Source organism: Chaetura pelagica, unplaced genomic scaffold (genome assembly GCF_000747805.2).
Source record: "Chaetura pelagica isolate M959 unplaced genomic scaffold, ChaPel_1.0 scaffold67, whole genome shotgun sequence".
Lineage (NCBI taxonomy): Eukaryota > Metazoa > Chordata > Aves > Apodiformes > Apodidae > Chaetura > Chaetura pelagica.
In genome coordinates, this window is record NW_009954107.1 from 4,824,325 (window position 1) to 4,850,125 (window position 25,801).

The following is a 25,801-nucleotide window of genomic DNA, read 5'->3' on the forward strand; positions in this document are numbered from 1 at the left end:
AAGGCATTAGGAAACAGAAACTTATAATTAAGGAAGTGAACACAGCACAGAAAAGTAAACCCTTGTCTCCACAGGCATCTGGATGTAATACTAGACAAACTCCTGAAACTAACCTTTCATAATTTAATAATTTACCTATGAGGGTTACAGAGCACTGAAACAGGCTCCCCAGAGAGGCTGTGGAGTCTCCTTCTCTGGAGACTTTCAAGACTTGTCCAGATGCCTTTCTGAGTGATCTGCTTTAGCTGTGGGTTTTTTTGTTGGTTTTTTTTGGTCCTGCTCTGGCAGGGGGGGTGGACTCAATGATCTTTGGAGGTCCCTTCCAACCCCTAATATTCTGTGATAATTGGCCACTGCCTACATATTCTACAGCTTCTTGGTATCTGATTTGAATAACTAGATTCCCATTTGCCAAAGATGTGGCCCCATCAGTAGCTGAAGTGCTTTGGACATATAATATATTAGAATATTCTTAAAATATTCTAAAACTTCAGGTGTTTTAAATTGAGAGTTTTAAGCTAACATACTACTGACCTTGGTTTTTCCCTCTATGTTTCAGCTTCTACTTGTAAAAAGTGGTTGAATTTACATGCATTCATCTAGACATGCAAGTCAAAGTCAGATCAAAACTCATTCTTTCCTATTCAAAGTCACAATAAATGTGCCAGTTCCTGTTGTCTTGACATAAATTCTATTTGGTTTAAAGTATTTCAAGTCTTAATTCACAAGTCACACTTTTGAATCCAAGTATCAGCACTCTTGTCAGTACAGCAAAAACTCTCAACAGGATTTGTTTGTCATTCTCTAGTGTTATGGCCAACTGAAACATAACCAATGACATTCTGATGTGCCAGAATGTATCAGCGCGTCAGCTCTAAGAAGATTTTATGTTAATTCACTAGTAGCTCAAAACACTGCAGAGGAAAGAAGGAAAAAAAATAAATAAAAGAAGGCAATGGGACAGGCAAAGAGAACAGGACCCAAACCATACATTCCCTAATTTATTTACTGTATCCTAATGAGAGTGTGTTATATTCTAAAACCAATGGATTTATTGAAAACAGTAATGACTGCCTACAGATTATACTTTTACCTTCGAAGTCATCAGGGTCTCAAATCTGGAAACTTCAGCTATATAATTATGAACCCTGGTTTTCATTTCTTCTTTCTCACGTATTGCATCTTCAAGCTCAGTACTAATAGCCTAAAGAGATTACATAAAGTAAAACACATTAGAGTAGATTAAACATATTACTGTATCAGACCAAATCAAAGTAATTGCATATGCCCTAGATTTTATTCTTTTCTACTTTGAAGTAATTTAGTCAAAGCCCTTTAGGATTTGAAGGGTTCAGAAATATGCCCTATTACCTTAGATACACCAAAGAGTTTTCCAGGCAAGAAAAATTATAGCATCACAGAATCATATAATAGTTTGGATTGGGAGACACCTTAAAGATCAACTACTTCCAACTCCCCTGCATGGGCAGGGACACCTTCCACTAGACTAGGTTGCTTATAGCCCCATCCAAGCTGGTCTATCACTTCAAACAACTAATATCATACCAGTACATAAAATCTGTAACTTCCCTAATGATACACCCTACTGACCTTTGGAAAATTCAGCACACAGATGTTTGGGAGCTGGGATTTTTCTAGCCTTAAGATTCACTATCCCTGAGTGCAGGAAAGTTTTGTGTCATTAGAAAGTCAACTTTGTAACACAAGAACATTTATTTTAACTGCAAGACAAAATAACAAAATGCATTATAGATCATGTTTAGATATAAAAAATGCACCATGAAATTTGTTTCAGGTGTTCAAACTGCTAACTCTGGCCCTCTCAGGTTCAGCTCTCACCTTGCTCTGAGTCCTCTAGCCCAGAGGAACAAAAAGGCAAATATTGTCTTCTATCCCCACTATCAAATGTGGGGGAAATAGACAATATTGCCTAATTTCTTTCCCTTTTCCTTTTTGTGGTATATTAATTGCTCATTAATGGCAGCCTTTTTACTGTGTGGCTCATGTAGCATATGCTGAAATGCCAAAATCAGTCTGCTTTTCTCTCTGGTGGCCTTCCCAAGTACACAGGGAAAGCTTTAGTCATCATATTATTTAAATATTTAATATTTCATCTTACCTGTGAATAATATCTCTAGTTTCAATAATACGCCCACACATTGGGTAGTATTATGCCATAAGCTTTGAAAGGGTACTACATCACTTGCTTAAAACACCTTGCTGTATTGTTCTTTCTAGCTTCAGACTCAGCTGGGCTGACTGAAGGGAATTGAAACAAATGGTTTAGCTAACTGTGAAGGACCAGGTATTTCCTTACACGAACATGAAATGTCCTTTGAGTCAGCCGACAAAACTGACTTAAAACGGCGTCTCCACGCGGCAGGAAACCCCCTCTGTGTGTGTGTGTGGGGGGGGAGCAGCTGCTACAGGGGAGGAGCCGTGGCCGGAAGCAGGGGCAGGACTAGGTCCTGTCTGATTGACTGAAAAGCCCGGAAATGCAAAACTGGCGCCGAAGAACCCCATGAGAGAGGCAGCGCGGCACGCCCCTCTCTCTCTCGCTCTCTCCTCGTGTTCGAAGCGGTCGCCTACACACACTGCCTGCTGCCGCCATTTTTCCTGCCGTGCCTGCCACTCCTGCTGGGAGCCGCCCGCCGCAGAGCCGCTCTGTTGCCTGCCTACCTGCCTGCCCGCTCGCCGCAGAGCCGCGCCGCCACCGCTGCTAAAGCCGCAGTCCCAAAGTCCCGGAGCCATTCGTCGCAGCCGCAGCTGGGGCGACCTGCGCTTGGGAGTGCTTGCAGCTGACTTGCGCCCCCGCTTGGTGAGATAAATCCGGCTACCTCAGCTTATAGGGAAAAGTATATCTGCATACAAATCGCGACCCTATACGGGAACAGCGTCGGGCATATCCCTCCCCTCTTCTTCCCTCACTTGAATAAGGTGTGTAACTAAGGTGTACCCATATATGTTTAATGTGTTGTAATCACTCCTTTTGAACCTCCTGCCCCAAATTGCTTTGTTTTCCCCACAATAAACCTTGCTGTTGTTAGAAATATTAGTAAGCACTGAGCAGGTTATTCACTCAAAAAAGTCGGGACATAAGTTCCTGTATCCTCTGTGTGAGGCGATACCCGTGTGGATCTCTCAGCAAATCCTGATAAGTTAATACACTCCAATAAGGAGATATAATAGGTCACAGATCGTGACACTAACAAGGCCCTGATTATTTTTAGTGTTGGCATTTGCAGTGAATTTAAAAAAACATTTGTATCTCAGCATCAAAATTGTACAAGGTATTTTAGTCACGATGAGCTGCAATAGTTTTATTTGCTACAAGTCAAATGTAATGACTTGCAACAAAAATCTGGATTAGCTTTTAAAATCACATTAACATGTTCTCTAGCCAGTCCTTCTAATGTTTAGCCCAATAAAAAAAATGTCATTTATCCTACACTGGACATTTTTCTTACATATTGTCCATACATTCTACTGTATAGGGACATCCATATCATGCACTTGGAGCTGGAAGGCTTTTGGTCAGCAGCAGTCAACTGCTGCACAAAACCAACTCATTATTCCTCAAGCTATGTGAGTACAGCAACGAGGCTGTACTTCTGACTCTGCAAGCCATGGATCCAAGACCCAGATGATTCCAAGGAAGAACACATAAGGCAATGATGACTGGGAGGAGTGCAAATGGATAAGCCCCTTATGCTCTCAAAAGAATGAACCTTACACACCAGTGGTTGGTTTAACTTGTGAACCCCTGGAGAACATCTCAAGATGAAAATGCCACAAAAATAATAATTATGATCATTTAAACAGTTTAATTCCCTGAATCTTTCAAGTATTTCTGTCTTGCAAAATTTTTATTCAACCTACACAATCAAATTGAGATAGCTTATCTTTCAATAAAATATTCAATTATACCCTATGGAAATAGGTAATTCCTAAAAATTTTATTTCAACTTTGATTCTGTAACCGACATATGTTTAAGTCATGCCTTTACGTGATGCACTTTACAAGGAAATGTATTTAGCCACGAGTAGCTGAGAGGGACTGTATAGGTCCCAAATGGAAAGCTGACTGTGAATACACATGAACCAAATCAGAGTCCACTGGGCTATCATAACCTACTTCCCACCTACTTTTTGGGCTGAAGTTACTGACTGGCTAGCTGTTAGCAAGGAGGTACACTGTAACTCTGAACTACTAGAGAGCTAAGGAAAGATGAAATAATGTAAAACTAATCCAAGTAAAAACACTTAACATGAAGCTCTTCAAGCAGTCAAGTAAAGTACCTGAACAGAACCTCCACAAAACCAAAACCCACACATAAATAGCTACAATATACAGCTGACACCACCTCACCATTACACCTACATTACCCATGCAAAGACAATCCAGTAAGAACATTTATCCACAGAAATAGATGGCACCTTTGAATTCACCATCTAAAAGCCTCACACAAACTTGACACAATGGAAAGGGAATGCCTTCTTTTTTTCATCACCTATGCATCCTTACCTATTTCTGAAATTAGGAAACAAACACAGACTATTATTCAGGACTGTCGTACCTTAAAACTAAGTTTTCTTCAATCTCTCTGTCTTGTATCTTTTAAGCCTGCTTATATTTTCTCCCCTATTGTTAACCTTTCCTAATTCATCAATTAAAGCAAAATTCCTGCAGGGCAACAGATATTAACGGAAACTAACCTTGCCAGAACTGGAAATTAAAAACCTGCCAATACCTCTTTATAAACACCATTACCAAGGATCACAGAACACAAACATTAAAATCTATGTTGCAAAGCATTCTAATCTCAAAACATGGCATATCCCACTTAACAGGTCCAACACTTCATGGAAACTAGATGGATGAATGTCTGCGCACCAGAACAAATTCTGATGTGCTAGCTTTTTTTTTTTTAATCTGAGGAAGGGCAACTGCACTAAAAGCTTGCTTATTTCTCCCCAGCTGTACTTACTATGCTCAGGTATCTAAAGTAACTGCTTTTACAGTTTCTGCCCCATCATTTTCAATATCCCAGTGTTCAATAAAAAACAATAAACCAAATAAAAATTGAGGATATAGCAGTTTTGATGTACCACCATATGTAAGGAAGCAGTACATAGTTTAATACTTCAGTATTACGTACTGCATTCATACCTGGTTTTCTCTGGCCATTGTAGCTAGGTCATCTTGCAATCGCCTGTTTTCTTTCAGAGCCATTTCCTTTATTCTTCCTGCTTCTCCAAGCTCTATGTGGGACGCATCGAGCTGGCGACGTAAGCTGTCTATCTCACGGTCTCTGTTGCTCAGCATGTCCTTCATATGGCTAAGAAGTGAAAATCTTATTTAAATTGTCCTTTCTTACACTATATCACATAATGCTATATCACAGACATGAATTATGGAAAGCTTTTTATTTAAAAAAACAAAACAAAACAGGATAAAGTTCTTGCTCTTAGAAGGCAGACAAACTGAGTCTAAGTATAAACATAAACTAAGGATGTAAAATGTCAATATGCATAAACAACATGGAATTAATGTTGAAGATTAACCTTATTATGCAAACAGTAATTATAGACATTTATGTTTATCTGTGTTTGGTAATGGTTATAGTATGTTAGCCATGGCATATTTTATAAACCATAAGGGAAGAAGACAGTTTACTTGAAAGACACCAATCAAAAGGGTAAAGAAATGATTCAACAAAAAAGGAGAAATATAAATATGTGAATTTAAGTAAACTTTTACAATACGTTTTTGCCACAGATACTTCATGCATCAATGTACCAAATATTCAGTTACACTGTTTTTTCAGATGTTTAAATATTTGGTTTAAAATATTTTCTTTTAAAAAGCTGTATTTTTAAACATTATGCTTAAAAAGAGGCAAGAAGATCAGATTAAGCCCAGCTAAAACCTACATAAATATATTTTAATTAAGAATGTACTGGTAGCTTAAGCTGGAAGAAGTAGTTTACCAAAAATTAAGAGTTTTACCTGCATCAATCTAATAGTATCTATCTACTTAGAATACTAAAAAGCTACTTCTTAACTGAGAATTAAGAAATATTAGCAATTTAGGAAAATAAATATTAAAAAAATTGTTAATGGCTGTCTTAACAGTACTTCAGCAGCCTGCAATATAATTGCAGGGGAAGTCTCTTCAAGAGTTGTGTATATCTTTCTCAATACAGTACACTCCTTTATTTGAAACAGACAGAATTAATTTCACCAAAATAACTAAAATAGCCATCTACTTTCACTTTGAAACCACTAGACAAAATAAAACCACTGAAGAAAGTCTTTACTTACTCTGTTGAGGACTCCAGCTCAGAGAGAGTTAGACGTAAATGAGAAATTGTTTTTTCCTGTGAAAAACAAAAGTTGTATTAGGTGATGTTATACTGCAACATAACAGGATACAAGTTAAAGAACTTTACATTTTAACCTTTATTTCAACCCTTCACCAATAAAAAATTTACATCTTTGCACACTCAAATTCCAAGCTACTTTTCTTTCCTGAGGATTGTCTTGTCATCAAAAAAGATTGACATCAGCTACAGCTCCTGACCCTCATGCTAGAACCTTGGACTTTATTAAATATCTCCCAGTGCAAAATGCAAAAAATACTTATTTGTTTCTTGGAGTATTGAGGGAATACGCTAACAATCATAACTCAAATGCTATTGAATTGGCAAATTACTCTTTTAATTGGTTAGGTCCAAACATAGTGTTTACATGATGCCTAGAGCTCTGGCGCAGGCTTTGGCATTAAGGCAAAATACCTCCCTAAAATGTAACTGCTTTCAAACTCCCCAGATGCACATACCTTGTTAGCTAAGTTGTCATCTAAGCATGCAATTCTTTCTGTTTTTTCATCTACGGTTTCTTGAAGACTGTCCTTTTCTTTGTCCAAAACAGTAATAGTACTTCTAAGCATATTGACTGCTTCATCCTGCGAAGTGTTCCTCTGGTTTAACCTATCTATAAATAATAGAATAAGTAATTTCTGTTTTTAAAACAGGTAATAATCATAAAAATAACTAGTAGTTACCTATTTTCTCCTCTAGCTTTACAATTTCTTCTTGAGCTGCCTGCAGTTCATCCTTTTTGAGGGACAATCGGTGCTGCAAATCTTCAACTGACCTCTGGAGTTGGTCATTTAAGAGCCTGGAAAAGCAGTATACAATTGAAAGAAGTCTCAGACCTATTCAGGTTCATCAACTTATGGCTCTTATGCTGCTTGAAGTGTTGAAACAGTTCCAGTGTAACCTCATAATAGGTTGGTGTCATACCAATCAGCAGCACAGGATTGTGTCATACTAACCAGTCCTCTCCTTCCCTCTCTTGGGAAAGAGAGGATGATTAAGGATTGCTGAGGCCAACAAGACTTGGTTTGTTTCAACCTCTACAGCAATAACAATTCTAGAAGGAGGAGAAAATTTTCATTCATAATTAGCCATAAAAATTATTAGAATATCAAATGAGTCCAGGAGGAGCTTGCTGTGAAAAGCTACCACAACACTTTCCTTACTAATATTTACTTTTCCTTAAGACAAAAACTATACCAAGTGATTTTGAAAATATTTTAGGATCTTTCCCAGGAACTCAACTCTGCTATACAGTCATAGAATAAAGAAAATTATGTCAGCATATGTGAAAGGTCACCACATTTTGTATTAGACTTACTGAAGTGAGCAAATCTCAGCTTTAAATTGAGAAGAATCATCAGATGTCTGGGCAAGTTTACTGGACTTCAATCTTAATTCATTTTCCAAAGAGTTTATTCTCTCCTTCAGGATACAGACTGTAGTCTTGAGTTCACACCTTTCCATCTCACACTGCAATTTAAAAAAAATAAACGTTATTGTTGTAGAAAGCTATCGCAACTTGGCTTTTAAATAAATTTAAGTTGAAAATAGCAAATAAAATTAATTGCTTGAAAAGTCTATCCTACTTTAGAAGTAATAAAAGCTTACTTCCTAAAAATGCACTTACGCCTTGAATATTCTTCTCCAGTTCTGAAATATCATGCTGCATCTTTGCTTTTTCAAGGTTAGCTGCTTCTTCCTGAATCTGAGACAGAAATATGGAATTACTTGTAACAAGATATATATTTTTACATCTAACCACAGAAAAACCTTCCTGAATTCATATGCTTTCAACAACGGTCAAGTAAGACATTAAAAGACATTGATACCAGATGGTAAAAGGTCAGTGTAGCAGGACAATGACTGCACTAAAAAATATTTTTTAAAGGCTAAAAATAATGAAAGTTGGATTGCTATGAGTTTGTTTGATGGTTCAGTAATACGCCTTTTCAAATATACTCTGCTACAAAATGCAACAGTAACTAAAGGTTAGTTAATATGGAAAAGTCCATAAAGTCCCCAGTTTGTGGGATAAGAATACAGCCATCTTCAAAGTAGTGCATAGACACGAAAATATTCCATGGCTGGGGCTTCATATTTAGGTTCTTCCCACAAGAAGATGCCATGCTTGCCCTCAGACACTCAAAGCATGTTCCTCTGCCCCTGTCTTCACCTAGGATCTGAGTTTACAGGGATAATTCAGAGAATTCATCAAGCTCACTCAAGTGAGTTTGAAATCAGGTCAGTTCAAAAGTTATTGAAAAGGCAAAATAAGCGACAGCCAGACACAAACACAGCATTATTATTTAAGCCTTCCCTATATGCCACCTCACTGTAAGCAGTGAAGCTATAAAATCTCACCTTCAGTTTTTCTTGGAGGCTCTCTTTTTCTGCCATTAATCTTCTGAAGTCTGTAAGTGCAATGTCTCTTTCTTCTTCCATGTGACTTTGAGAAACTAAACTATGTTTCGCTTCTCTTCTCATCCTGTTCAATTCACCCTGAGACTTTAAAATATTATAATTTGTTAGCATACAAGGACCACAATTAGTACAGTACATACACTAAAAAAACAAAGTTTCAATGCTGTTATTACAATAGAAGTTCTCCTATAATCTTATTTTTCTTTGGATAACTAAAATATATTCCCTAAATCACACAGTAGCATAACAACTATGAGTATGCCAACATAATTCTCATCCTTTTACTGTTCTAAGTACAGCCTAAATTCACTACATTTTCTTACCAGTTAACTACTTACTTCTTCCTTGCTTTTTAGCCTGTATCCTTACCCAGCCTTCTCAGGCATTCCATTGATTTTTTTCTTGATCTTTCTAATTTCTGAATGCCCGTACAGTAAGTTATAATGGCTTTGAAGTTAACACACTAATTTTGGATTACATAATTTTATTAACAAGTAATAAAAATAGGTATTTATTATTCTCCATTTTTTTCTAGTAGGTTTATTCTCCTCAAGTTATATCACAAAGCTTTTCATTGTAAATAAGCGACAGTACAAGTATTAATCAGTTAGTTCACTGCCAGGTGTAAACAATCTCTTCTTACCTGCTCGTAAAGAACATTTAATCTATCTCTTTCTGCAGTCAATAATTTGACATTAGATTGAATTTCTATCATGTGCTTTTCAAATCTGTCTAGCATGGATCGTAGCTCATCTCTTTCTCTGGTGATCAATATAAGATCTTCGATCTGCAAAGTGATTAATAAAATTTATCTTAAAATATACTAATTAAAATATTTCTATAATTAACGGGAAAAAAGGGAAAACTCACCCTATGAGTAATATATGAAAAATGCATACATAAATTTTAATTGCAAGAAAAAGCCTGGCATTGGTAGAATTTAAACAGTAATAACTAAGTTAAGTAGAAAAAGCAGAAGAGCTAAGAGTAAGATTTTAACCTTTCTCTGTTCATCATCTCAGACAAACTGATCAATAATTAATCAGTGTTACCATAAAATGTGATTAGGAAAATGAAATGCAATTTCACTAGAGTTTCAGTTAATTTTTTAATGCTAAGAATGCAATTTTGAAATTTATTACAGTCATGTACTGATAAGGAATACAAGAATATATTTGATAGATCTTTGAATGTTTCTATTTTTTCAGCTTGTCTTGACAGCAGGAACTTTACCTTCTCTGGACTCCGACGACTTGGGCTAGATCTTCGTTTTATCATTTTCTGAAGATACTCTAATTCCCTCTTATAATAATCTCTGTCGTCTTCTAAAGTCTTTACAAAGGCATCTAGACGAGATGAAGATTTGTCTCCCAGGGCTATACCATATTCTAATCTAATTCTTTCTATTTCTAGGACAAGTTCTCGTTCTGCATTAAAAAAAAGAAATAAAAACAACTGTATAGGAATCTCATTAATTTCCACAAAGGTATTTGCATTTGGGACAGATTACTTCCCAGCAACTGTTTGGGCAGCAAATCTGCTGAAAAGGATGTAGGAGCCCTGATTGACAGTGGGCTAAACATGAGCAAATGGTGTGCTTTGGAACCCAGAGAGGCCCAACAGCATGCTGGGCTGTATCAACAGAGACAAAGACTGACAGATGTAATTATTCTTCTTCAGCTAGCACTCATGAGATCACATTTACAAAACTGTGTTCACTTTTCTCCCTCCTAGTACAAGAAAGATGTTGATAAACTTGAGTGAGGCCAGGGCAGTCCCTTCAAGCTAGTCAGAGAGCAGAATATTTGCCCTGTGGGGAAAGGCTGAGGGAACAGGGCTTGTTTGGCCTGGAGAAGAGCTGAGGACCCAAAAGCAGACTGACAGTACCAAGACAGGGTTGTAGATAACACAGAGCTGGTTTCTTCACAGAGGTGCATAGTATGTAAACAAGGTACAACGTGATTAATTGCTACAGGAAATTACAAGCAATACAGGGATTTATTTTTTTTTACTCTGAGTATAATAAAATCTTGGAATCATAGAATGGTTAGGGAAAGGGACCTTAAAGACTATCGAGTTCCAACTCCCCTGCATGGGCACGGACACCTCCCAGTAGATCAGGTTGCTCAGAGCACCACCCAACCTGGCCCTGAATGCTTCCAGGAAATGGGTTGCTTAGAGAAGTTGTGGAATCCCCAACTCTGGAGGCTTTCAAGATGCAATTGCATAAAGCTCTCAAGAAACACAGCATGAATTCAGTCACTCAGAAAGATAGAGAATAAAAACAGTTTTGGACAAAATAAATAATTTTGTACAAAACTGTCAGAGTAATAATATTATTATCACTGTAAAAAGCTCCACTTTTTAACATACAGAATAAAAACACGTTACCATGACAAAAGTTTTCAGTTCTGACTGAAGATGTTCAGTCTTTTTTTAATTTACATATATCAAGTCTGTTAGTATTATTAACCGTATCTTAAGTAGATAAGATTTTCTTCTTAAAAAATGATAGGAACTTAATTTACAAGAATCTACATTTGATGATTTACCTTTTGTTTCAAAGTTCTCTGTTTTTTCTGTGAGCCGTTGTTTCTCTTGTGTAAGCTGGTTTAATAACAGTTCAAGATTCTCTTTATCATCTGCTTTTCCACAGAGTTCTTCACTCAGTCTCTCATTCTCCTTACGACATGAGCCCAAGTCCTGAAGTAACAAATATTATTACAAAAAAGAGAAGTGCCAACAGAGACATTAGGAAAAAATATTTGACATTTTGTTACATTTTTAATATTAAACACTGTTTAGTTCTGTTTAATCTTGATGTTTTATGCTTTAATATTGGCTCAAGGCCATCATTGTTTTTATAGTACTCATCAAAGCAATAGTTACTTCTGACATGGTTTGCCATCAGTAACAAAACAAGCAAGATTAACCCCTTTTTAATTCAAGAAACCAATCAGAAGGATAGTGGAATACAAACATGGAAAAAGGTAATAACTAAAGCAAAAAATTATTTTGAATGGCATTTAGTAATATTATTGGTGTTGAAGTACATCACAATATGGCATCTCAGTCAATCCAATCCCACAGCTAATCAAATGCTATTGGCATGTCTTCCTATTATCTGGTTCCCTGAAAACAAAAATATTTTTGTATTTGCAAGTTCACTAGAAATACTAAACAAAACACTGCATCCAAATAATACACAACTTGCTATTTGCTAGAAAGAGTTTGGTTTTCAAGGAATTGATAATACTGATGTTTTTCATATGCTTTGCTTCTGAGTGAGCCAAGTATTGCATAATTATTCACATGCTGATTAAGAGACAAAGGAATTTCTAAATGAAGAAAATCCTTGGGGATGCCATAACTCACTTGTGGTAAAAATGATTATGTCATGGGAATTACAACTTCAGGAAATATACATTAAGGACATAGGCAACCATACTGTTTACAGAGGTCTCTTTCAGTTTATTTTTGCAACAACATGTTGGAAAAGACCTTTAAGATCATCAAGTCCAGCCATTAACTTAACTCTATTGAGCACAGTGCTAAAACACATCCATAAATGCTAAATCATGTCCACTATTGTGTAGCTTCTTTAGCTCTTTCATTTACTCATCAGGAGTTTATGACAATAGAGTTTTAGTGCACTATAACAATTCTCTTTTTAATTGTTAAACTGGTATTTTTTATAATAAATGAAAGAATTGTGTGGATGACAGGAGGATAAAAATACAAACAAGAACTGAAAGTTTGTTTACTTACTGATTTAAGCCTTGTTATTGTTTCTTCAAGTTCCTGTATTTCAGTGTATTTTCTTTCAATTTCTTTCTATCAACCAAAATTAACGTATATGTTAAAAGTTACATATTCAAAATGACAAAAAATTCCTTTGTTACAGAAAAATTATGGACACAGACTATTTTTGTGAGAAATAAAGTTTGATTAGATCCTTACAACCTGTCAAGTTTTAAGTAGAAAAGCTCCCACGAACTGAAAGCACAAAAAAATTGTGTACACACCCATGCTCTCTTGGAGTACAGCAATAAAATAAATCATTGCATGACTTCCATACAAAAAAGCCTCCAAACCAACATCACTGTTGCAAATATCTATTACCTATCAATAATTTTAAGTATGTCAGCTAACAGAAGAAGGAAGAGAGATTTCCTCTTAACTAAACCCATCTCACCTAATATGGTAGAGACAAAATAGCTGTGATTAATCATCTTTTAGTGAGAAAGACTGCATAGTATTAAAATGGAAAAAAAATATTTAACCTTCCTTTTCATGCCAATTGCCATTTGTTGCAATTAAGATACAAAGCCACCTAAGAGTTAAGTAGATCCTTCACTCCATAACATGTTAGTGATTACCTTTGCTTCTCCTATTTCCTTATCTGCAGTCTCGAGCACAATTTCCTTGTGTCTTTCCAACTGCTGTGCCAAGTGGTCTATTTCATTGAGTTCTTGACACAGTTCTTCATTTTTATTGCTTAAGTGCACTACCTCACTAGTCACATTTTGTTTAGTGTCCAGGAGGTCTTGAATGCGATTTTCAAGTTGCTTATTTGTTTGGTGAAGATATTCAACCTGAAAGATATTTTTCATTAAAAAATTAATATGTATTGTTAAACTAGGCAGCAATATTCCTCCCAATCTTCTGAAATAGAGTATCTCTATATCCATTATAAAAAAAGATACATCCTTTTTAAAATGGCAGATTTTCTATTTTTAGAACTTAGTGCTTATCCACATGAAAAACTAAGATTCTACAAAGGTGCAAGGTGAAGGCATTCATTACTATGCTGTTCTTTATCTAGTCTCCAAAACCTGAGGTTTATTCTAAAAACAAAGTACTTAAAAGCAGAATTCTCTACAGAAACTTGTCTTGGACATCGGTCAAGTAGACCCAGAGTACTCAAGAGTTTCCCTAAATTTCATAAGATATGAGGACACATTCTTCTCTCCACCTTTGTAGTATATTTGCTAGGCTTAGTCTCACTGTTACTCCTTCATGAAAGTGAAGCTTTACAGATCAGATTCCCAAAACCTATTTTGCCTCCAAAATATCTCAGCACATTAGACACATCATCCTCACAAATCCCGCTCTTAAGATACTGTTTTTCCCAGTACACTTTCCTCTGAGAGCAAAGGGAAGAGAGGAAGGATGTAGAGTAAGAATAAAACATAAGTTACACTACCCAGGAAAATGGGAGCCTGGAGTATCTTGAAAGATTCAAGATAACAAGAGGTGCTCTACTTCCATCTCCACACAACTTTCCTCAAAACTCAGAAAGAAGCATTATTGTAGACACAGAAGAAAGCCTAAGCCCTCTAATAGTTATGCATACTATAGAGATATCCCTCCATTTCTTGTCAGATTAAAAAAAAATGGTATATTGGCACTGAGCACAAGCAAATAGTCTTGATGGCCCAAAACCAGCTCTACGCAGCTCTGTCTGGGCTCGCTCTGTGTACAATCAATTTGCATTCCGCCTGACTTGCTAATTCAGGATTGCTGAGCACAGCTGTACTGCTTCCAAGTCACAGCTCATTCTACATTTTTGTAGCACCTAATAAATTGCAACCTAATAAATTGCAACATGGCTCTCATGCCACTGGACATTATGCACAATCAATAAACAAAATTTCTAACTCAGCTGGAAAAAGAGAGAATTGGTGGTATAAATCCACAGATGGACTTTACTTATCTGTATTCCAACATGTTTTGCATTAATTTTTTAAAATCCTCATTCTGAGACCAATATTGAATGCATGCAGAGTAAACACAAACATCTTTATCCTAAGCTTATTCTTCCTTTTAAGTCTACGTTGGAGTAAAAATGGGGACCATTTGAATTCAATGAAAAAGACTCCCTATAATATCGTATCTGTTGGAAAAGACCTTCAAGATCATCAAGTCCAACCATCCACCCTACAACCCCTAACCACTAAACCATTTTATGAAACACGAAATTATCTGCAGGACTACTCCTTATCATAAGCACATAAACCACTGTTAGGTCCTTAAAACATAAATTGTGTGTACTAAAAAATATTTTTAAAATTAAAAGAAAATAAGTATTTTCAAACTTGGTGAAAACAGTGTATCATACAGAAATTTTCTGAATACTCTCAGATTAACATTATTCTGTACAGATATGAGTTCATAGAATTATTTAGCAAAACCATTCTAATAGACTTTTAAAAGAAATTAAATTTCCTTAGACAAGAAACTCTGCCACCTTAAAGCAAAGCAAATTCAATTGATATTTTTTACATCTAACAGTGTTTTTTTTAAAGAGCCAGAAGTTTTGTGGGTTTGTATATTGCTAATAGTTCTCATTTTCACTAAACAACATAAACTCACTACCTGAAAATTCAAATGGGCAATCAGCTTCTCATTACTTTTACTTTTCGATTCCAGAGAGAGAACCTCATGAGAACGCCCACCATCCAGTGCCAGCACTAGGCGCTCTATTTCTTTTTCTCTCAGCTCAACCTTTGAGGGGAAAAAAAAAAGTTATATATCATTCCATATCATTTAATGGAATCTTTGGTCAAATAAGCACCTACACAACAATCAGTAAGAAGATATATACCTAAGAATTCAAATTTTATCATTTTCTTTTTGTTTAATTCTAGATTTTTTTAAATTAATTTCTTTCTTTTCTGTAAAATCTGTTGTTCATGAGTTAACTTACAAAAATTAATAATATATAGCTAGTCCAGACAGTTAAAAAAGGTTATTCTATTATACCTGTAGAACAAATTATTATTTTGGACCAGTCAGCACTTCTATACTAAAAAAAACCTTGACGTATACAAATTCTACATATGATCAAGTTGGGCTTATTGAAAGTAATTTTAATACACAAAAATATATCAGCAAAAACAGCAGGCAAGTATTTTATCATTGCTGCTGTCTCAGAAAGCAGACAAGAGAAATAGCTCAATGTAAGCAGGTTAGAATAATTGTATTTCACAAACCCTACATGCCTTCCCATGAGGTTAAATCACAAATTTAAATTAAGCTCATTGCAATGGCTACTACTGCCAAATAAAAGTTAAAATAAGCTGCAAACATACCTGTTTGCTATAATTTTTCATTCCACATTCAGCTATCTCCAGTTTTTCCCGTAATTCTGTTACTTCTGACTGAAGTTCATGAATTCTGTAATGCAGCAATACACTGTTTATATGAATTCATGGAAGAACTGTATGTACACAACAATTTCTTAGTAGTATATTCTTTTTGCTCCTGAACATATTTCACACACAAAAAAAGTTTTTTTCATGTAAAATATGAATGCAGAAGCCATTGTTTGAGATACTGTAGTGAGCTGACCTTAGCTGGATGCTAGACCCCCACCCAGCTGTTCTCTCACTCTCCCTCCTCAATAGGATGGGAAAGAAAATAAGTTTTAAAAGCTCTTGAGTCAGGATAAAAATGGAAATAATTTACTAATTACAGTCACAAACAACATAGACTCAACTTGGGGAAGATAAACTTAATTTTTTGGTAATTAAAAATACAGCAGGATGATGAGAAACAAAAACAAATTAAACCACCTCCCTACCTCCCTCTGCTTTTTTTCCAAACTCACTTCCAAATCGCACCTCCTCTCTACCCCAAGTGGTACTGTAGGGATGGGGAGTGGGAGCTGCTGTCAGTTATAACACTTCAGCTTTGCTACTCCGTCTTCCTCACACTGTTCCCCTGTTCCAGCATGGGATGCCTCTGACAGGGTACAGTCCTTCATTAACTGCTCCAACATGGGTCACCTCCAAACAGTACAGTCCTTCAGACCAGACTCCTCCCACTCCTTGGTTCACTGACCTTGGTGTTCGTGAAGGACAATATAAGGGTTGTTTCTCTCAAATTTTTCTTACTCCTTCCTCTCACTGCTGCTACACCGCATTGTTTTTTATCCTTTCTTAAATATATTTTTTTCACAGACAAGCCACCAGTTTGGCTGATGGGTTCAATTGTGACCCATGGTGCATCTGTTTTAAAGCCAGGTGGATCTGGCTGTGTCCATCACAGCATAGCTGCTGGTCTCTTCTTAGAGAGGCCAGCCTTGAAGTCCCCCTGCTGCTAACACCTTGCCATGTAAACGTTCTACAAATACATTCTAAATAAGAAAAAATAATTTACTTGAACCTTTCATAATACAGGTTCCCAAGCCAAAAACAGCATTACAAAAATCAAGAATGTTTTAGACTTCCAAAATAAATACGAAAAAGCAGTTTACTTCTATGTAAAACAGTACACCTACTTTTTTCCAGAATACCCAATCTAAAATTGGGTATAATGGTAAAACCAGTATAGAAATCTTGAAAGAAATCCTTTAAGGAAATAAGTAGCTTATTGCAACTTTGTCACAGGCAGCACTGTTAACCACTAAGCAAAATCCTACTTAAGAATTACAGTGCTCTGAAAACATCATGAAATACCATTTTGTTTGAGGCAGATTTGAAAGGCAGAAACCGGTGGGGGTTGGAAAAGCACTGCAGGTATTTAACACCTAAACTTCCAAATGTAAAAGTTCTTTAGATTACCGATTATCAGCCACCTGAAGAAGGTCTGCAATGTAAGGGTCCTCTGGCTGAGGAACTGGATAGGCACTAACCCCTGATGGAGGGACAGGCTGGTCTATCTGCATGCGTTGACGCCGGAAGGGAATGCTTCTTTTTCTGCCACCTGAAAGTCCAAAGCCAAATGCCTATTACTTGGAGTTAAAGCAAGGGAGTCCTCTTCTTTAATACAAAATTAAATTTTCTATTTATCCCACTGCTTCTCAACTGTTATGTTTCACCATTTTAATCGTATTGTAATATGCTGATAAAATATGTACATTCCAGATAACATCATTCTTGCAGGTTAGTATCAGCTTTGTCAAAGTTCAGTTTTATAATAAGGAAACATGCAAAGTACAGTATAGGTAGTTTCCTCCAGTGCTTAAGATCCTGCATATTCCACAGTTCCAACTTGTTAAATCTGTTAGTGACTTACCTTGCTAAAAAAGGTAAATTAAAACATCACAAAAGACATTTTGTTTTCACATTTATGAACAATTTTATGACTGAACTAATCTCTGCATTATTTAGTAATGGGTTTTTTCCCCTTCTAACGCTATTGTCATTTCAGTGAATGGATAACGTAAGTGTATTAAGCAGAGCAGGTTATTTGCTTGCCTGGTTAACATTACATTAAAACCAAAACAAAATATACTATTAGTTCCAGAGAGAACAATTACTTTTCATCACATAATTAAATAAGAACACACAATATTTGATGATATGATACAGAAAAAATCTATAAGACTGGTGACCAAAGGGCAAGTGTGCAGAAAGAGAGACAAAGTGTAACATGGTATCTTTGATGAGAAAGGCACAGAATGCAGAAAGGTGTGGGAAAACAGAGAGGAATTTTCATTTTACCTAACTACTTATTAATTTCCCTCAGATGCCAAAAGTACTTAGGTAATTCAATGACTTGGAAAGAAAAAAGATTCATGTGTCAAACAACCTGCCTCTGACTAAACTAGGTGCAGCATGAAAAAAATAAAAATAGCTGCTGGTAACAGTGCTTTACAGTCACATTTGAAGTTAAGAGTCTTCTACTGAATCTAAATTTTGTTTTGAATCTAAATTTGTCCCCAATACAAGTGGTGTGCTAATGGAACTTCTTCCATACAGATGCTGAACCTGGAGCCAAAACTTCCTAAAGGTGATGTTACTCTATTCAATAGTAATTTTACTGTAGTAACTTTTCTTCCTAGAGGAAAATAAAAACAAACCCAAACCCCAAAAGATTAGACTCTGAAGAGCTGAAAAAAGCCCAGAGAAGTTAAAATATCTGTGATTATTTACACTCACCAGGTGTTTGCACTACTGCTTGCAGATTCTTCTCCTGAAGCTGCTGAATTTTTTCATTCTTAGCTTTATTCTCTTTCTCCAGCATTTTAATTTTATGTACATATTGATTATTCAGAAATTTCAAGTCAGCTGTTTCATGTTCAACCCTCCTTAAAGAGGCTTTCAAATCTTCAAGGGGGAGAAAAAGCAATATTATCTTTCTTACTCATTATTATTTTCCCTAGTAGCACCAAAGGCATAAATATATTTATATGTGTTATTCAAGTTCTTTTTAGAATGAAGGCACAGTTTACAGCAGTATTTCATTTTAAATTAAAAAGTATCATTTCAAAGTATGGAAGTCTATGTTAAAAGTTCTAACAGCTTAATGTTTTATTAAAATAATGATTAGCAAGAGCTCAAAAGCTTTTTAAGTGCAAAAGAAATCTCTATGCATGATGCATTAAAGGCACCAAAGTCAATGACCACTCACACTCCCTTATGAGTACAGATTAATGAATTTCTAGATCAAGGATTTGACCACAATTTTATTTTGGCATGGAAGGATTAAAAGAGTATCATAATTTTTATATTACCTTTAACATGATGATCACATTGCTCTTTCAGTTTTAATATTTCTAAATGTAGTTCATTATTTTCCCTAGTAAGTTTAGTATTCACTGTTTTATAGGGTTCCAAAATCACATCATAATTGCTGCATTCTTTTTCAATTTTTCCAGCAGATAACTTTGCACTGCGCAAACTCTCAGTTGTACGAACTAGGTCACTAGAATAAAGGAACATCAGGCATGTTAGAAATCTTACCAGTCTTTACACTGTAGGTGCAAATATTTATTATGATCTGAGAAACAAAAGAAAGGCAAAGAAAACATTCACATAACTGAAACACAGGAATAACTGACTTTAAAAAAGTAAATAGGAAAGGACTGGACAAATTTTTTAAAATAAACATATTTAGAAAGCATATCAGAAGTTTATATCTGATAAATCAATAAACTCTCTTTTCTACATAAAGTGAGATATTAAAAATTGGCAAGATTATTTTTTCCTCCAAGCACTACATAAGGTGTAGCACTACTTACCACAGAAGAAACTAAGCATTTATACGGAGCTCAGAAGCTCCATAAGAGAGATCAGTGCTAAATAGATACAAAGATTATTGTGAAAATAATACCAAAGTCAGTGACCGAGAGATTAAACCTAACTGTTAGACACGAGAATGAGAGCTAGTGTTGAAGGCAGATTACTCTGTCTCTGCCTACCATGGTTCTTCCATCTTAATTAGATTGTTAGAGAGCAAGTGAACCAGAATACCTACATTTCCATGTTTAACCAAATATAACTGAATTATTGTGGAAATTATTGTCTGTGATCACACCAAAGCCATGAAATGGCAACTATATTGTCACCTTAAAATTTTTCCTCTTTTATGTGCCCTGCAAAACTGACAGAGATAGCAAATTTAAATTTCTCCAAATGACATAATAAAAAAAGAACTGTGAATGTCTTAAGTCACAGTACAGACAACTAGGATTATTTTTTATGTAACCAAGTACATACAAGTGAGTCCTTTAAACACAATAAAAATCAATAGTGACTGTTCTTGGCTGTCTTATGAGGTTAGAAAACTGAATTTTCCAAGACCTTACATTCTTAGAAAGAATTCTACTGAATTAAATGATATCTTAAGGTCTTCTCATCACTTAAGCAAACACATTTGACTTAATCATATTCAGGAACTGAATCTCAATTCTGAAATAACATTGATTGAAAATAAGTCTTCAGAGTAATCATTCTCCCTTATATGTCAAAAATCAAACAATACCTACTATATGGTTTTTATTATGGTTTATAATGAATATTCTTTTGAATACCTAAAAAGCCTTTCCACCAATGGTAAACTCTCCACTCCCAATGGTTGTCGATAGCCCAGTTGGTCTAGACGTTTCCTGAGATTAACAAACCGTCGCTCTGCAGTTGTAGTCATTGTAAGCACACCTCCAAAGCAGATTTTGCCACAGTCAATAAAAACAGGACACCTGCAAAAGACTGTCTGTTACAGCATTTGTCTTTTAAAGCAGAAATAATACAGCAAAAAGTAATGGAAAATCCACTTTTGTGTGAGAAATACAGTGCACAAGCATGTCCTTAAAATTTAAGTAAACCAAAAAAGAATTATAGAGCAACCAAAAAGTTTGAACATATTTACATACTTATTTTAAAATAAATACTTGCCCTGGCAATTAGTTTTCTCTGTCCTAACATCTTGGAGTAGGAACATAAATTTTTCTTTTCCGTATGTAAAAACTTAACTCTGAAAAGATCTTTCTGTGGGAAGACTAAGAAAGAGGTTCTGATTTTTTTGAAACATGGTCATAATGACATCTTCCACAAAACAAATTGACAGATTATTCTTTTTAATTTAATATATAATTTTTTCTTGCATATATAAAGCTTACTTGCAAACTTTACAAGGCAGTTCTTAACATAAATTAAGCCAACCATTTATAAATTAGCATAAAATGTGTAAAATTTTAAGGACAGGTTATCTTTGAACATCTTTTCTTCTATGAGGGAAAGCAGGAAAGAGGAAACCCATCTGTGTACTACAGTACTACCTGCATCATCTTCTGGCAAATACAGTTTAAGGATCAGAGGTTTGTTTTTTTATTTTGGCTGACCAGTTAGTTTTTAACTAACCTGATCTAAAAAGGGCTGGATCAGCACTACTCTATCTGAATCCAGATGAGAATTTTCATTTTGCTATGTACATATGGGGGAGGAATAATTCTTAATTGTTATGTCCTTCTGGATGTAGAGATAGAATGAGAAAAGAAATAGAATCCGAAAGTTGATGCTCCTCAATATGTGAAAACAACTCTTCAATAGACAGAAATATTACTGGCCCTTACATTTCTGCAGAAGTTAGAGTATTAACCTGCTGACTGCAGACCTCAGCAGGCAAACTACTAATCCAAGGAAGTATTGTTTGCATTTCATATAAAGGGAACAGAATATAGAAATAATTTAAATCTTACTGTTTTGCAATCAAAATACATTAAAAATATGTAGGTATCTAAAAATAAAATTATTTATGACTAATGCAGTAAGAAAACATGCAAGGTTCTGTCATATTTGAGGCTGGAAAGTAAGATTTCATCTCTCTTCAAAACACTACAGATAATTCTAGCAATGGGACTGTGGTTGCCAGGTGCTGTTCCCTGGATGAGAGAAAATCACCAGTCTTCTGAGCACAGCACCTGTTCCAGGCACTGCCAAAGCATTTGTCTGAAGAGGTTCAGGATGTTGATACTAACTAGGCAATAACACAGAGAATAATGCCTTACATATTGTGCTGGGATGGTTGCAAGGGGAGGAGGCACACCTCCTTCCACTAAATTGTAACTGTCAATTTATTAAGCTGAAGTCAGTGTGCTAAGGTATGCTAAATGCTCTTCATACTCCTTTGGCAGCCAAAGATTAAAGCTGGAAGTGATGAGATCTTGGTATTTCTACATTAATGTTGAGCATTCTGTGTTGAATTCAGGAAAACTGTGATTGTGTTACTGTGTCTAGATTTAGTCTCAGGAATACAGTTTTATTACTACAGAAGTAAGCTGATAACTTGACTCATCTCCTCCTTAGGAAACTAACAGTTAAAAACATTAAATTAGTTTAAAATAGATTATCAGACTTGATTTAACAGCTTGTGTTTTGAAACGAGAGGGGATTTTTCTGCTAATCAGATTGAGAAAGTTTTACAGAAGAAACATCAAGAACAAAACTGTGTCACAGTTTGTAAGGGAATAAAGTTTTTCTACAGTAACTCTGGAGAAAATAAATGTAGAAACATCAGCACTCCAGTAACTGTGGCTAAGAAGTAGACAGAGTATCACTGCAAGGGATGTTTCAGTGAAGTGTAGTTATCTAAACATATTCTCATAGTGAGGGGTACCAACAGCTTTCGGGTTGAATCACTCTCCTTCCTGAAGACTGGGAATTTTTAATTCAAGACATTATTCCCACCAGAATCAAACAAGAAAGGGTATTATCTTTTATTCCCTAGAGCCACATCTGATCCAATATTTGATCAGGAAACTAGTAGCTACAGTATAATTTCAAAAGGTGTCCAGGAATGAAATAAGAAGAACTGGAAGCTGCTATTTCAGAGAAACAGAAATTTAAGTTCTCAAAGACAATAATCATTGTACACTCTGTTGGAAAGAAATTATGTGTCAGTAATTCCAGACCTCTGTCACTACTGACAACCATAGGATAAATCTCATACCGTAAACTTAAAGCCTATCACTAGTCTTACCCTTACACCAAAAAATATCTAGTAACTGCTTCATTATGAAAATTTGGTTTCCTGGAAACATAAAACAAACATACAAACTGCTACACTGATTCAGTTGAATCCAAGAGGAGTATGATCCAATATCCTGTCTCTGCCAGTTGCCACAGCAAGAGTAGAAAAACTGCGAGTCGAATCTTACTCCTAATACCTTCTCTTTCCTTAAGGCCATAGTGCAGGGACTAAAAGGGCCTAAAATTGAATTTAAATAATTATAACAGTACCTGATAGACCTTTCTTAGATATGCCTAATTGCTTTCTTGAGTCTTCTGCACTTTTACATCGAAATAACCTCTGGCAAGGAATTTCTGATTTTGACTGTATGTCTGGAAAAGCGTATCATAAATTCATGGGGGTGTGTGTTTCACCTCTTGCTTTCTTTTTATTGTTTTATTAACATACTAAATAATCATTCCTTATTCATGCTTTCAGCCATTCATGATGGCATATTTAGCAACTCTATTTTCCAAATCGTTCTAGTAGCTTCTACAGCTTGTCCCTTTTCCATGCTTCTTCTAAGATTGAGATTACTCTGAGCAGCCATATAAAGCCAAAGATTATTTGCTGTGGCCTTCAATATTCATAATGACTCCTAACTTCTCATTTGCCTACCTGGTTGCTCTAAAGAGTCAATTAAATGCATTTAGGGTGACACATCTCTTTTTCCAAGGGGTAACTGCCACTTTAGCGCCTATGATGCATATTACTTTGCATTTATTAACACCATTTCTTAACTCCCACCTGATTACTCCATCCAATGACACACTTCTGCAACCCTTGGACTGCTCTCAATATGTCCATAGAATGAACGTGCAAACATTGTCCCTTGCTGTTTAACCCATTCTTTCAAACCACCAATCAGTGTTGAACAGCAGAAAATCTTCTCTACTTTCACTGTAAGGTAATACCTTCTACCCTATCATTTAACCACTTAGTGAGCTATTAAATGACTTTTTTCTCCATTTCCAGAAGAGACTTGCTTTCTTAAAAGCCTTTGGTAAATAACCTTCTCAAAAGCTTTTTGGAAATCCAAGTTTCCTACAACATTCTTACCCAGTCAACTCAATCCAGAATAACCTTTTCTTTAAGAAACTTAATAGCCTTGTGAATCACAATTCAGTCATGATTAGAAGTATGTTGAACTTAATAGATTTTTCTGTAAATTTGCAAAGTAGTGGAAAGCACTCTTAACAACTTTGGTATTTCCCACGAGATAGGCTACATTAGTTGCATAAATAGTTCACATAGTTAATTATCTAAATATTTTGTGTAATTTAGTGCTGCTAGGAAGAAATGTAATTTCCATGTTAGATGAAAACCAAAAAATCAGATAAGCAAATAATAAGGAAAAATTAAAAGGTACTTTAAATCAGGCCTTTCCAGACAAAGATTTATCATGATGTCTTAATGACTGCATCTTTCAGTTACTCACAGAAGAGATATTCAGAGCCAACAGAGCCTTGATTTTTGTTCCTCCTTTGTTCACATAGATTGCCAAAGATGACAGCTTTCACGTGCTTCATTTTGTGACATGCCTGGATGGTACTGAGGACCTAGGTGTTTATGAAATAAACATATTTAGCACCTACAAACTTTTCCATATTGTTCTAAATCACCAGTGACTGAAATTGAACACTGACATGAAAGACAAGCAATTCTGAAACTTCAAATCCAGTTCCTTAAAGCTATAAGTATAGAATCGATTTGCATAGAATGGTGTTGGATGTTAGCAAGGGATTAGACTGACTGTTACAGGTGGAACATGAAGCAGAAAAGCTTTAGCACATTGAAGCCCACTTTCCAGTCTGGAAACAATGCAGCAAAGTCAATGGTGAGTATAGATGCAACACTTGTGTTATCAATATGAAAATGTAATAATAATAAAAAAGCAGAGCCATGGAAGACATAATATGGTCACTGAGCCATGCAGAAGAAAGATAAAGCTACAGCGCTGACAATGGAACATGCAGAAATTAGCACAGACAAATTTATATGCTATGAAATATATTTCTTTATTGAGTCAAAACCAGTAACACCAAAGTCAATTATGAACTGGAGTTTCCAGTCTCAGTTCTGAGAAACACCAAAATGCACTTTTCATTCATCAGAACTGATGTGCTGAAGGCTTTGTTTTTTCGTGTACAAAATATTGTCCTATAGTTACTGGTCATGTAGCTCATTCTGTGATAAAGAGCTCATTTTGTTTCCACCCCGGTAAAAAAGGCACCTCGTGGACCAACGTTTTGACTATAGTAATGCTTTAATACATGTACAGTCCATTGACACTGAAGGCTGTGTTGTGAAATGCTGTTACTGCAACACCATTTTCAAGATATGCTGAATGAACATGCACTTGTTTTGGCAAAGCCTGCTTCTAAGTTGATTTGCTGGGAATTCACTTCTGACTAGATATTCAAACAGCACATTTGCTGTTAAGTGTCACCACTTTGCCAATAGAAGAACAACACTCGTTCTGGAAAAACAGATTTCTTTTTGAAATAGTCACCAAACCCCGTAAGTTTACACTAGAGCACAAGAAAACCCAATCAGTTCTGAGCCTGCTCATCACTTATCTCCCCAAGCAGGAAGCTTCATAGGCCTTCCATCAGCCCCGCTCTATACCCACAGAGAGGCAGTCAGTCCCTTTTTAAACAGTTTTATTTTTACTGTTTCCACCCTCCCCCCAGGTCAGTCTTGCCAGACGTACCGTCAAAAGCAAATTCTCGCCGAGGAG

At 35.8% G+C, this 25,801-nt stretch overlaps 1 protein-coding gene across 1 annotated transcript in view; it reads right to left on the reverse strand.

The window, feature by feature from the left end:
* CEP135 (centrosomal protein 135kDa) overlaps positions 1 to 20,700 on the reverse strand; it is a 29,941-nt gene extending 9,241 nt beyond the window's left edge. The window contains 18 exon segments of the mRNA XM_010002493.1: positions 1,094 to 1,204; positions 5,192 to 5,360; positions 6,347 to 6,402; positions 6,864 to 7,018; positions 7,089 to 7,204; positions 7,724 to 7,914; positions 8,734 to 8,910; positions 9,470 to 9,649; positions 10,060 to 10,253; positions 11,379 to 11,529; positions 12,595 to 12,660; positions 13,206 to 13,421; positions 15,205 to 15,333; positions 15,921 to 16,005; positions 17,394 to 17,535; positions 18,714 to 18,881; positions 19,289 to 19,479; positions 20,588 to 20,700. Coding sequence (XP_010000795.1) covers positions 1,094 to 1,204; positions 5,192 to 5,360; positions 6,347 to 6,402; positions 6,864 to 7,018; positions 7,089 to 7,204; positions 7,724 to 7,914; positions 8,734 to 8,910; positions 9,470 to 9,649; positions 10,060 to 10,253; positions 11,379 to 11,529; positions 12,595 to 12,660; positions 13,206 to 13,421; positions 15,205 to 15,333; positions 15,921 to 16,005; positions 17,394 to 17,535; positions 18,714 to 18,881; positions 19,289 to 19,479; positions 20,588 to 20,700 — 2,610 coding nt within the window.
* Positions 20,701 to 25,801: the final 5,101 nt, after the last annotated feature.